The following is a 14829-nucleotide window of genomic DNA, read 5'->3' on the forward strand; positions in this document are numbered from 1 at the left end:
GGAAATCAGTCAATTGAAATAAATTCATTAGGCCCTAATCTATGGATTTCACATGACTGGGAATACAGATATGCATCTGTTGGTCACAGATGTTGATTGTGGCCTGTGGAATGTTGTCCCACTCTTCAATGGCTGTGTGAAGTTGCTGAATATTGGTGGGAACTGGAACACGCTGTCGATCCAGAGCATCCCAAACAGGCTCAATGGGTGATGTCTGGTGAGTATGCAGGCCATGGAAGAACTGAGACATTTTCAACTTCCAAGAATTGTGTACAGATACTTGCGACATGGGGAAATGCATTATCATGCTGAAACATGAGGTGGATGAATGGCACGACAATGGGCCTCAGGATCTCGTCACAGTACCTCTGTGCATTCAAATTGCCATTGAGAAAATGCCATCGTTGTCCTTAGTTTATGTCTGCCCATACCATAACCCCACCACTACCATGGGGCACGGTTCAAAAGGTTGACATCAGCAAACCACTTGGCAACACAACGCCATACACGTGGTCTGCGGTTGTGATGTCGGTTGAACGTACTGCCAAACCGGGATTCATCCGTGACGAGCACACTTCTCCAGCGTGCCAGTGGCATTAAATGTGAGCGTTTGCCCACTGAAGTTGTTTACGACACCGAACTGCAGTCAGGTCAAGACCCTGTTGTTGAGGACAACGAGCACGCAGATGAGCTTCCCTGAGACTGTCTCAGAGCATTTCCGCAGGTGAAGAAACCAGATGTGGAGGTCCTGGGTTACACGTGGTCTGCGGTTGTGAAGGCGGTTTGGACGTACTACCAAATTCTCTAAAACAATGTTGGAAGAGAAATTAACATTAAATTCTCTGGCAACAGCTCTGGTGGATATTCATGCAGTCAGCATGCAAATTGCATGCTCCCTCAAAACTTGAGACATCTGTGACATTTTAGAGTGGTTTGACAATGTAACTTCTCTCTCCACATTCCCTGTGTGTAAGGGGTCGGACACACACAGGATTGTCTGCCGTTCGCCAACCGAGAGTATTTAGCACCTCTGAACTGAGTTGTCATCTGTTGATTTTTTTTATTCCCCCCCCATAACATCTCTAATCATACCTCTTCCTGTCGGTGCCTGTTGTTAACATCAAGCCCAGTGGTTAGAACCTGATAACTGATGGTCTGCCTACTCTCTTTCTGTAAGATGGGTGGTCCGGAGTCCATCACTCCTCTCCTCAGTCACCCAGAGGGATGAGGGGGAAAGTTAGCATGCTATCACCTGACAGTGACTATAACATGTATTTTTAAAGGAAATAGTTGAAGTTTACAAGGCTGAGGCAAATGAATGTCTGATTTGATCATGTTTAAATGCCAAGTAAGTGTGGGAGTCTCATGAAAAAGAATGATGTAACGTTTATTGCAGGGCTTCCTGGAGAAATATGGCTACCTGCACCAGGACAATCACATACACAATGCCGCAGAGGTCAAAACAGCAGTCCGGTACGGTACTACTCTCTCTCAAATAACTCTGTCACTTTTGAATTGTCTCCATCCCCTTCATGGACTTCTGTTCTGTGTCGGTTTCTCTCTCTTTGTCCCCTTACATTCTCCACTGGCTAAGACTTTGCCATTCTGTCTCTCTCACACTGTGTTTCACAGCCTCACCCTCTGTTCTCAATTCAACCAGAGTAGTCTTCCTAATCAGAGAGCCTGTTGCCCAGTGGAGCAGAATATTTATGTTGGCCCGAAGACTCAAAAGTCATAATCAAATTACTTACATTGGATTATGCACTCAACGTCCTACATTGAAAAATGCACTTATCAACATCTCTGTTGGCTGATTAGAGTCAGCACAAGGCTATTAACCTGGTAGCTGAGTCAGGTTGTATGGTGTTAGGGGAGGGTGTAGGTCTGTGGGCCAACCCATGGAGGGGTAATGTAAAAAGGCAGGCAGTAAAATATTCCCTCACTACCACCGAACTGGGAAACATCCTCTGTTGAACCCTCTCCTAACCACTCTGGAATGTAGAGTTCAAATCTCTACTGTTGATATACAGTGCTTTCAGAAAGTATTCATACCCCTTGTCTTATTCCACATTTTGTTGTGTTACATCCTGAATTCAAAATGGATTAAATAGATTTTTTCCTCAGCCATCTACAGTCGTGGCCAAAAGTTTTGAGAATGACAAAAATATTAATTTCCACAGATATTTTTGTCAGATGTTACTGAAGTATAATTACAAGTATTTCATAAGTATCAAAGGCTTTTATTGACATTATATGAAGTTGATGCAAAGAGTCAATATTTGCAGTGTTGACCCTTCTTTTTCAAGACCTCTGCAATCCGCCCTGGCATGCTGTCAATTAACTTCTGGGCCACATCCTGACTGATGGCAGCCCATTCTTGCATAATCAATGATTGGAGTTTGTCAGAATTTGTGGGTTTTTGTTTGTCCACCCGCCTCTTGAGGATTGACCACAAGTTCTAAATGGGATTAAGGTCTGGGGAGTTTCCTGGCCATGGACCCAAAATATTGATGTTTTGTTCCCCGAGCCACTTAGTTATCACTTTTGCCTTATGGCAAGGTGCTCCATCATGCTGGAAAAGGCATTGTTCGCAACCAAACTGTTCCTGGATGGTAGGGAGAAGTTGCTCTCAGAGGATGTGTTGGTACCATTCTTTATTAATTTCTGTGTTCTTAGGCAAAATTGTGAGTGAGCCCAGTCCCTTGGCTGAGAAGCAACCCCACACATGAATGGTCTCAGGATGCTTTACTGTTGGCATGACACAGGACTGGTAGCGCTCACCTTGTCTTCTCCGGACAAGCTTTTTTCCGGATGCCCCAAACAATCAGAAAGGGGATTCATCAGAGAAAATGACTTTACCCCAGTCCTCAGCAGTCCAATCCCTGTACCTTTTTCTTAATATCATTCTGTCCCTGATGTTTTTCCTGGAGAGAAGTGGCTTCTTTGCTGCCCCTCTTGACACCGGGCCATCCTCCAAAAGTCTTCGCCTCACTGTGCGTGCAGATGCACTCACACCTACATGCTGCCATTCCTGAGCAAGCTCTGTACTGGTGGTGCCCCGATCCCGCAGCTGAATCAACTTTAGGAGACAGTCCTGGCGCTTGCTGGACTTTCTTGTGCGCCCTGAAGCCTTCTTCACAACAATTGAACCGCTCTCGTTGAAGTTCTTGATAATCCGATAAATGGTTGATTTAGGTGCAATCTTACTGGCAGCAATATCCTTGCCTGTGAAGCCCTTTTTGTGCAAAGCAATGATGACGGCACGTGTTTCCTTGCAGCTAACCACGGTTGACAGAGGAAGAACAATGATTCCAAGCACCACCCTCCTTTTGAAGCTTCCAGTCTGTTATTCGAACTCAATCAGCATGACAGAGTGATCTCCAGCCTTGTCCTCGTCAACACTCACACCTGTGTTAACGAGAGAATTACTGACATGATGTCAGCTGGTCCTTTTGTGGCAGGGCTGAAATGTAGTGGAAATGTTTTTTGGGGATTCAGTTGGCAAAGAGGAATTTTGCAATTAATTGCAATTCATCTGATCACTCTTCATAACATTCTGGAGTATATGCAAATTGCCATCATACAAACTGAGGCAGCAGACTTTGTGAAAATTAATATTTGTGTCATTCTCAAAACTTTTGGCCACGACTGTACACACAATACCCCATACCCATTGGATGCAGTGATCAGAATATAGTGGCTGTATAAAGTTCCAAAAGCTGGGCCTAAAATAGTGTATAAGAGATCATACAAACGATTTTGCTGTGGCTCTTATGTGGATGATGTTAAAAATATTTGTTGGTCTGATTAATAAGGAGCATCCAGATGCTGCACTTGATTAATTAAGAAACTGACTGTTAAGAAACTGTCTGTTAGAACTGTTAAGGCTCCATGGATTGATCAGGAATTGAAAAACTGTATGGTTGAAAGAGATGGGACAAAAGGAGTGGCTAATAAGTCTGGCTGCTCATCTGACTGGCTGACTTACTACAAATTGAGAAATGATGTCCAAACTCAACAAAAATAATAAACTGTATTATGAAGCCAAGACCAATGATATAAAGAATGATGGGAAAAAAACCTTTGGAGAACTTTAAATTAAATTATGGGCAGAAAGACAAATTCAACTCCATCTTTCATTGAATCAGATGGCTTATTCATCACAAAACCATTTGATGTTGCCAATTATTTGAATGATTACTTCATTTGCAAAGTGGGAAAACTTAGCCAAACTTAGCCAGGAACAACGAACAGTGAGCCATCGTACTCATGCATAACAAAAACTAATTAATGAAAGAAAAGCATTGTAAGTTTGAATTTTGTTAAGTTAGTGTGGGAGAGGTAGGAAAATGATTGTTATCGATCAAAAATGACAAACCTCCTGGCATTGACAACTTAGATGGAAAGCTACTGAGGATGGTGGTGGACTCTATAGCCACTCCCATCTATCTTTAATCTGAGCCTAAAGTCTTTGTCCTCAGGCCTGGAGGGAAGCCATAATCATTCCGCTACCCAAGAGTGGTAAAGCGGCCTTTACTGGTTCTAACAGCAAAGCTATAAGCTTGCTGCCAGCTCTTAGCAAACTGTTGGAAAACATTGTGTTTGGCCAAATACAATGCTATTTCTCTGTAAACAAATTAACAACAGACTTTCAGCATGCTTATAGAGAAGGGCACTCAACATGTACTGCACTGACACAAATGGCCGATGATTGGTTGAAAGAAATTGATAATAAGAAGATTGTGGGAGCTGTACTGTTAGATTTCAGTGCAGCCTTTGATATTATTGACCATAACCTCTTATTAGAAAACTTATTTGTTATGGCTTTTCAAACTCTGCCATATCGTAGATTCAGAGCCATCTATCTAACAGAACTCAGAGGATTTTCTTTAATGGAAGCTTCTCTAATGTCAAACATGTGAAGTGTGGTGTACCACAGGACAGCTCTCTAGGCCCTCTACTCTTTTCTATTTTTCAAACAACCACCCCTCATCACTGTCAAACGCTCCCTAAAACACTTCAGCAAGCAGGTATTTCTAATTGACCTGGCCCGGGTATCCTGGAAGGATATTGACCTCATTCCGTCAGTAGAGGATGCCTGGTTATTCTTTAAAAGTGCTTTCCTCACTATCTTAAATAAGCATGCCCCATTCAATAAATGTAGAACTAAAAACTTCACTCCAGACTTGACTGCCCTTGACCAGCACAAAAACATCCTGTGGCTTACTGCATTAGCATCGAATAGCCCCCGCGATATGCAACTTTTCAGGGAAGTTCGGAACCAATATACACAGGCAGTTAGGAAAGCAAAGTCTAGCTTTTTCAAACAGAAATTTGCATCCTGTAGCACAAACTCGAAAAAGTTCTGGGACACTGTAAAGTCCTTTCTGAGGCTAGGATACACTGTCACCACCGATAAATCTACGATAATCGAGAATTTCAATAAGCATTTCTCTACAGCTTGCCATGCTTTCCACCTGGCTACACCTACCCCGGCCAACAGCTCTGCACCCCCCACAGCAACTTGCCAAAGACTCCCCCATTTCTCTTTCACCCAAATCCAGATAGCTGATGTTCTGAAAGAGCGGCAAAATCTGGATCCCTACAAATCAGCTGGGCTAGACAATCTGGACCCTCTGTTTCTAAAATGATCTGCCGCAATTGTTGCAACCCCTATTACTAGCCTGTTCAAACTCTCTTTCGTATCGTCTGAGATCCCAAAAGACTGGAAAGCTGCCGATGGGCGAGACACTCTAGACCCAAACTGTTACAGACCTATATCTATCCTACTCTGCCTTTCTAAAGTCTTCGAAATACAAGTTAAACAAACAGATCACCGACCATTTCAAATCCCACTGTACCTTCTCCGCTATGCAATCTGGTTTCCGAGCTGGTCATGGGTGCACCTCAGCCACGCTCAAGGTCCTAAACGATATCATAACCGCCATCGATAAAAGACAATACTGTGCAGTCATTGACCTGGCCAAGGCTTTCGACTCTGTCAATCAAAGCATTCTTATCGGCAGACTCAACAGCCTTGGTTTCTCAAATGACTGCCTCTCGTGGTTCACCAACTACTTCTCAGATAGAGTTCAGTGTGTCAAATCGGAGGGCCTGTTGTCCGGACCTCAGGCAGTCTCTATGGAGGTGCCACAGGGTTCAATTCTTGGGCCGACTCTTTTCTCAGTATACATCAATGATGTCGCTCTTGCTGCTCGTGATTCTCTGATCCACCTCTACGCAGACGACACCATTCTGTATACTGGCCCTTCGTTGGACACTGTGTTAACAAACCTCCAGACAAGCTTCAATGCCATACAACACTCCTTCCGTGGCCTCCAACTGCTCTTAAATGCAAGTAAAACTAAATGCATGCTCTTCAACCGACCGCTGCCCGCACCCGCCCGCCAGTCTAGCGTCACTACTCTGGACGGTTCTGACTTAGAATATGTGGACAACTACAAATACCTAGGTGTCTGGTTAGACTGTAAACTCTCCTGCCAGACTCACATTAAGCATCTCCAATCCAAAATTAAGTCTAGAATCGGCTTCCTATTTCGCAACAAAGCATCCTTCACTCATGCTGCCAAACATACCCTCGTAAAACTGACTATCCTACTGATCCTTGACTTCGGCGATGTCATAAATAGCCTCCAACACTCTACTCAGCAAATTGAATGCAGTCTATCAACAGTGCCATCCGTTTTGTCACCAAAGCCCCATATACGACTTACCACTGCGACCTGTATGCTCTCGTTGGCTGGCCCTCGCTTCATATTCGTCGCCAAACCCACTGGCTCCAGGTCATCTATAAGTCTTTGCTAGGTAAAGCCCCGCCCTATTTCAGCTCACTGGTCACCATAGCAGCACCCAACCATAGCACACGCTCCAGCAGATATATTTCACTGGTCATCCCCAAAGCCAACTCCTCCTTTGGCCGCCTTTCCTTCCAGTTCTCTGCTGCCAATGGTTGGAATGAATTGCTAAAACCACTGAAGCTGGAGACTTATATCTCCCTCACTAACTTTAAGCATCAGCTGTCAGAGCTGGATCATTGCACCTGTAAACAGCCCGTCTGTAAATAGCCCGCCCGTCTGTAAATAGCCCACCCAACTACCTCATCCCCATATTGTTATTTATTTTTTTGCTCCTTTGCACCCCAGTATCTCAACTTGCACATTCATCTTCTGCACATCTATCACTCCAGTGTTAATGCTAAATTGTAATTATTTTGCCACTATGGCCTATTTATTGCCTTACCTCCCTAATCTTACCTCATTTGCACACACTGTATATAGACTTTTCTATTGTGTTATTGTTTATCCCATGTGTAACTCTGTGTTGTTTGTGCCGCACTGCTTTGCTTTATCTTGGCCAGGTCGCATTTGTAAATGAGAACTTGTTCTCAACTGGCCTACCTGGTTAAAAACAGGTGAATAATTTTTTTTTAACACACTTACCCCACCAGACATGCAACCAGGGGTCTTTTCACAGGCCCCAGGTCAAGAACAAATTCAAGGAAACCTACAGTATTGTACAGAGCCATGAGTTTGGAACTCCTTTCCGTCTTATATAGTGCAAGTGAACAGTAAACAAATAAAGCAACACCTCACAGCACAGCGCCTTTCCCCCATGTGGTAAGGATAGAGGTAACAATGAAGCCAGCCAAATACAGGCAAATCTTTGATGAGAACCTGCTTCAGAGTGCAAACAACCTTAGAATGGGGAAAAGATTTACGTTCCAACAGGACATTGATCCCAACGACTCAAGGCTGTAATCGCCGCCAAAGGTGCTTCTACAATGTATTGACTCATTGGGTATTCCCTTTGTCATTATAGGGTATTGATTTTATTTTATTTTTATTTAACAAGGCAAGTCAGTTAAGAACAAATTCTTATTTACAATGATGGCCTACCACATTTTTTTTTAAATATAGAACAAAATACGCATCACGACAAGAGAGACAACACTACATAAAGAGAGACCTAAGACAACAACATAGCAAGGCAGCAACACATGACAACACAGCATGGTAGCTACACAACATGACAACAACATGGTAGCAGCACAAAACATGGTACAAACATTATTGTGCACAGACAACAGCACAAAGGGCAAGAAGGTAGAAACAAAAATACATCACACAAAGCAGCCACAACTGTCAGTAAGTGTGTCCATGATTGAGTCTTTGAATGAAGAGATTGAGATAAAACTCAGGTCGTTACAGTCGCTAGCTGCAGTGAACTGAAAAGAGGAGTGACCCAGGGATGTGTGTGCTTTGGGGACCTTTAACAGAATGTGACTGGCAGAAGGAGTGTTGTATGTGGAGGATGAGGGCTGCAGTAGATATCTCAGATAAGGAGGGAGTGAGGCCTAGGAGGGTTTTATAAATTAGCATCAACCAGTGGGTCTTGTGACAGGTATACAGAGATGACCAGTTTACAGAGGAGTATAGAGTGCAGTGATGTGTCCTATAAGGAGCATTGGTGGCAAATCTGATGGCCGAATGGTAAAGAACATCTAGCCGCTCAAGAGCACCCTTACCTGACAATCTATAAATTACGTCTCCGTAGTCTAGCATGGGTAGGATGGTCATCTGAATCAGGGTTAGTTTGGCAGCTGGGGTGAAAGAGGAGCCATTACGATAGAGGAAACCAAGTGTAGATTTAACTTTAGCCTGCAGCTTTGATATGTGCTGAGAGAAGGACAGTGTACCGTCTAGCCATACTCCCAAGTACTTGTATGAGGTGACTACCTCAAGCTCTAAACCCTCAGAGGTAGTAATCACACCTGTGGAGAGAGGGGCATTCTTCTTACCAAACCACATGACCTTTGTTTTGGAGCTGTTCAGAACAAGGTTAAGGTTAAGGGTAGAGAAAGCTTGTTGGACACTAAGAAAGCTTTGTTGTAGAGCATTTCACACAAAATCCAGAGCGGCCAGCTGAGTATAAGAACGTATCATCTGCATATAAATGGATGAGAGAGCTTCCTACTGCCTGAGCTAAGTTGTTGATAAATTGAGAAGAGCTTGGGGTGCCACTGAAGGACGAACCGTGGATGCCTTCCAAGCAATGGGAACCTCCCCAGAAAGGAGAGACAGGATTGGCGATGATAGGGGCAGCAACCTTGAAGAAGAAAGGGTCTAAACCATCTGACCCAGATGTTTTTTTGGGGTCAAGTTTCAGGAGCTCCTTTAGCACCTCGGACTCAGTGACTGCCTGCAGGGAGAAACTTTGTAGCGGGGCAGGGGAAAAAGAGGGACAAGGATTGTGGATTGTCACATTAGAATGGTTGGGAGATTAGGAAATGTTGGACGGGCAAGGAGTCATGGCTGAGTCAAATAGGAATCCTGACTTAATGAAGTGGTGATTAAAGAGCTCAGCCATGTGCTTCTTGTTAGTAACAAACACATCATCAACGTTAAGGGACATGGGCAGCTGTGAGGAGGAGGGTTTATTCTCCAGGTCTTTAACTGTTTTCCAGAACTTCTTGGGGTTAGACCCACAGAGAGAGAACTGCTGCTTAAACTAACTAACTTTGGCCTTCCGGATAGCCTGAGTGCACTTATTTCTCATTTGCCTGAACGTGAGACAGTCAGCCTGAGTATGCGTGTGCCCGAGCCTTTCACAAATGCAATTCTTGAGGTGGAGTAACTCTGCAAGATCACGGTCGAACCAGGGGCTGAACCTGTTTTTAATTCTCATTTTCTTTATGGGGGCGTGTTTGTTAACAATATCACTGAAAATATAAAAAAAGAAGGTCCAAGCGTCTTCGACAGAGGGGATCAAGCTGATTCTATACCATTTTACAGAAGCCAGTTCATGAAGGAAGGCTTGCTCATTAAAGTTTTTAGCAAGCGTCTATAATAAATCAGGGCAGGTCGTTTCACTGAGCAGCCATTATGAACACAGGCTGTAAAACAGTGATCACTAAGGTCATTACAGAAAACACCAGACTGATACCTATCAGGATTATTTGTGAGGTAAGGCGGTTTAAGCATATCCCAGTTTAGGTCACCTAGCAGGACAAATTCAGACTTAGTGTAAGGGGCCAGGAGAGAGCTTAAGGCAGGTAGGGTACAGGCCGGTGCTGATGGAGGACGATAGCACCCAGCAACAGTCAGCAAAGAGCTATTTGAAAGTTTAATGCTTAAAACCAACAAATCAAATTGTTTGGGGACAGACTTGGTGGAGACAACCGAGCACTGAAGGTAATCCATGGTTAAGATTGCCACTCCTCCACCTTTGGAAGATCTGTCTTGCCGAAAAAGGTTATAACCAGAAAGGTTAACATCAGTATTCAAAACACTCTTCCTTAACCACGTCTCAGTAATGACCAACACATCTGGATTGGAGCTGTGAACCCACACTTTCAATTGATCCATTTTAGGTAATGAGCTTCTAGTGTTAACGTGCAGAAAACCCAGGCTTTTACAAGAGCAGAAATTAGTGAAGCAGATATCAGAGCACAAGTCAGAATTGGGGCCAGCAACAGTAGATGGGCCAAGAGTGTACATTCACATTTCCAGATATCATCAGCAGTAATACAATCAAGGCACGGCATAGTACAGGGAGAGCTCTGCAGTGCTGATTTGTCACATCTGAATGTGCATCAGATGGCAACAAGATCATATTGTATAGCAATTTCATCAGGTAACATGAATACAAAGCCGGTGAGAGGTGGTTAGAATAGGATGGGAGGCCAAAAGTCTGTGTAACCGATAGAGAGTCAGAGTCCCGAGTGTGGGAACAAACATAGTCTGTCCCACGGTTGGGTAAAGAAAGTTCGTAGTCAACAAAACATGCAGGAGTCATGAGGCAAATAGCAAAATACACAATAAAAAAATCGAATATATAACAACTTAGGGCTAGCCATTGTAAGTTTAGAGTCACTCGCCCCAACAGTGCGTGTGTGCAGCTCGGGAGAGAGGGGGGAGTGTGGTGGGGGTAACTGTACCAGACAGGGGGAGACAGGCCAGGGAAGACAGTGAACAGATTGCCAGGTGGAATCCAAGCAGCAGTGACACAGGCAACGGGAGTAGGTGTCACACCCACTTGGGAAAAGCTTTTATTTCTCCTGCCAATTGTTGTGTCCAAAGGGCTCGACACCTTTCACTTCACACCTCAGTGCTTATTGAAGTTGTATCTGGTCTGTCCCAGCAATGAGTGTATAATATAATCATTAGATATACTCTTTGAGTAATGAGGTTTGAGAACATGATTGTCTCTTTGCGTGAGTTAAATACAGCAGGGACAATGACACTGAAATTATGACATCAAAATGTATTCCTCATTGTGACCAAGACAGAGTTTGTTTCATGTATTGTTTATTGGTATGCTAATCTGTATTAATTTTTTCACCACCTCCTCTCTCACAGGGAGTTTCAGTGGCTGTCCCACCTGCCCGTCACAGGACAGCTGGATGGTGCCACCCTGAAGCAGATGGGCACACCGCGCTGTGGGGTAAAGGATGAGGGCAGCCATCAGGTCTGGGCCCAGAGAGTCTATGCAGTCTTCACAGGCAAGATGGCGTCCAATGGGTCACAAACCCGCGGGAAACGCTATGCTCAACCAGGTGAGGGAATACACTCAAAGGTGTGTGTGTGTGCGTGCGTGTGTGCCCTAAGCAGGTAGTCAGTGGCGCGCCAAGGTAACAATTGCTTTTGTTTCATGTTGTTGAGCTCTGTATATTTGCACAACCGTGGGTTTTCCAGTGACACAAACCTCCCCAGCACAAACCTCCCAGACGAGCTGAATGCCTTCTATGCTCGCTTCGAGGCAAACAACACTGAGCCAGGCATGAGAGCCCCTGCTGTCCAGGACAATTGTGTGTTCTCGCTCTCCGTGGCCGATGTGAGTAAGAATTTTAAACAGGTAAACACTCACAAGGCCGTTGGGTCAGATGGAATACCAGGCCGTGTTCTCAGCGCATGCACAGACCAGCTGGAAACTGTCTTTACATTTTCAACATCTCGGTCTGTAATCCCAAAGGTAATCTGCTTAAATGACTATCGTGCCATAGCATTTACATCTGTAACCATGAAATGCATTGAAAGGCTGGTCATGGCACACATCAACAATCGCAAACCTCCCCAACAGATCCACAGATGACACAATCTCTATTGCACTACACACTGCTCTCTCCCAACTGGACAAGAGGAATACATATGTGAGAATGCTGTTCATTGACAACAGGTCAGCGTTCACCACCATAGTTCCTTCCACGCTCATCACCAATCTCGGTATCCTTGGACTGAACACCTTCCTCTGCAACTGGATCCTAAACTTTCTGATGGGCCGCCCCCAGGTGGTGAGGGTAGGTAACAACATCTGCCACACTGACACTCAACATGCCCCTCAGGGTTGTGTGCTTAGTCCCCTTCTGTACTCCCTGTTCACCCATGACTGTGTGGCCACGCACAACTCTAACACCATCACCAAGTTTGCTGACGACATGACTGTGGCAGGACTGATTGCAGATGACAATGAGACAGCCTACAGGGAGGAGGTCAGAGACCTGGCAGTGTGAATCCAGGATAACAACCTCTCTTTCAACATCCGCAAGACAAAGGAACTGATCGGGGACTACAGGAAATGGAGGGGCGAGCCTGCCCCCATCCACATTGACAAGGCTGTAGTGGAGCAGGTCGAAAGCTTCAACTTACTCGGTGTCCACATTACTAAGCACTTAACAAGGTCCTCTCAAACCAGCACAGTTGTGAAGAATGCACGACAAAGCCTCTTCCCCCTCAGGAGGTTGAAAATATTTGACATGGTTCCTCAGATCCTCAAAAAGTTCTACAGCTGCACCATTGAGAGCATATTGACTGGCTGCGTCACCGCTTGGTATGGCAACCCCACCGCTCTCGATCGCAAGGCGCTACAGAGGGTGTTGTGGACAGTACATCAGTACATCACTGGGGCAGAGCTCCCTGCCATCCAGGACCACCATACCAGGCAGTGTCAGAGGAAGACCCGGAAAATTGTCAAAGACCCCAGCCATCAAAGCCATTTACTGTTCACTCTGCTACAGCAGGTCAAGCGGTACCGGAGCGCCAAGTCTGGGGACCAAAAGGCTCCTGAACAGCTTCTACCCCCAAGCCATAAGACTGCTGAACAGTTAATCAAATGGCTAACCTGAATATTTACATTGACCCTTTTTTGCACTGACTCTTGCACTAACTCAATGCACACTGGACACTCCAACACACACACACACACACACACACATGCATATTGATGCCACACACACACTTTCACACGCTTCACATACGCTGCTACTCATTTTATTATCTATCCTGATTGCCTAGCCACTTTTACCCCTCCCTACATGTACATATTACCTCAACTACAGTACCTCGTACCCCTGCACATTGACTCGGTACTGGCACTCTTTATGTATAGCCTCGTTATTGTTAATTTATTGTGTTACTGTTTTCTATTTTTAATTGGCAAATTTTCTTACTCTGCATTGTTGGGAAAGGGCTCGTACGTAAGCATTTCACGGTAAAGTCTACACCTGTTGTATTCGGCGTGTGATTTTATTTTGATATGCTTGTTGAGTCTGTGGCTGTGGTCGCTCCAGAGCTCAGAAAGTGTGCACACCGTGGTCTGGGTGGGTCTCCTGTCGTGAAGCCCATGACTAATAGCACTGAGGGCCTGTAGTTAAGGCTTAGAAGAGCGTCTGATGTCCCACTCTTTGGCCCGAACGACCCCTCTGCTGCAGGGGCACTAGTGGTTATCTACTCAACTCTACCTGTACCTAGCGAATTACACTGCATTCTATGGAGTCTCATTAGCATATTCACTGCAGATGAATTGGACCATAAATTCCCCACTGGATCAGAACATATATTCTGGATTTTGGTTATACATAAGCATACCGTTTCAGTCAAAGCAGGAAGGTTACCTCTTTTTTTCCTCCGAGGAAGTATGATTGACAGTTGAAACACTGCCACAGTTTGACACCAACACCAGTGTGACTCCCAATGCATGTGGTGGTTGACTGTTATACTTGGGTCTCTTAAGATGTTTTGACCCTGCACAGATCCTCTGCTTGTGTCTACTGTTTATGTTAGACGAATATCTGGTCTCTCACTACATGAGAGGAAAAACAATCACTTTAACAGCCGTGTCAGTGACCATGAGGAGGAGGCAGCCATCCCTCCCGTTGTTCCTGCTCGTAGCCTGAACTGTGAACACTCGGCATTCCTCTCTGTTTCGCAGGGGATTGGCTAATACTCTGGGAATGTTGTGGCGTCGGACGGTCTCTCCCACTTCCAAGTCAGTACCTGATGAGGCCTGTCCTCTGTTCGCTAGCTGGGTAAATAACACATCTCTGTTGTTTTGAGACCTGAGACGAGCCGCTGTCTTTGTCATCGCCGTTTCAGAGAAATTACTCATATGACGAGCAGGAGTGTTATTAAGCGAAACAAGAATGGTAATGGCGGATGTTGTTTCACCTCCATGTGAAAGCTACGACTACAACAGGTGTCGGGTGTACCTCAGGCAAGACCAGGGTCGTGTTCATTGAGCACCAAAACAGAAGAAAAACAAACTGATAAGGAGAGGGACTATCTGGACTCCAAAAATAAACACACATTTTTGAACACGAACACGTCCCTGATGTTTCAACCAGACTTTTCCCTTTTCATATAATATAATGAGCACTTCTAAATTAATGTGGATGATACCATGATTACGGATAATCGTGTATGAATCGTGAATAATGATGAGTGAGAAAGTTACAGACGCACAAATATCATACCCCCAAGACATGCTGAACTCGAATCATTACAATAACAGGGGAGGTTTGCAATTTTTGGGTGG

At 44.7% G+C, this 14829-nt stretch overlaps 1 protein-coding gene across 1 annotated transcript in view; it reads left to right on the forward strand.

Annotated features, from left to right (window-relative positions):
• Positions 1-14829, forward strand: part of mmp28 (matrix metallopeptidase 28) — a 39030-nt gene that overhangs the window by 916 nt on the left and 23285 nt on the right. The window contains exons 2-3 of the mRNA XM_071356604.1: positions 1397-1473; positions 11379-11575. Coding sequence (XP_071212705.1) covers positions 1397-1473; positions 11379-11575 — 274 coding nt within the window. The remainder of the gene's footprint in view (positions 1-1396; positions 1474-11378; positions 11576-14829) is intronic.

This window comes from Salvelinus alpinus, chromosome 21 (genome assembly GCF_045679555.1).
Source record: "Salvelinus alpinus chromosome 21, SLU_Salpinus.1, whole genome shotgun sequence".
Classification (NCBI taxonomy): Eukaryota; Metazoa; Chordata; class Actinopteri; order Salmoniformes; family Salmonidae; genus Salvelinus; species Salvelinus alpinus.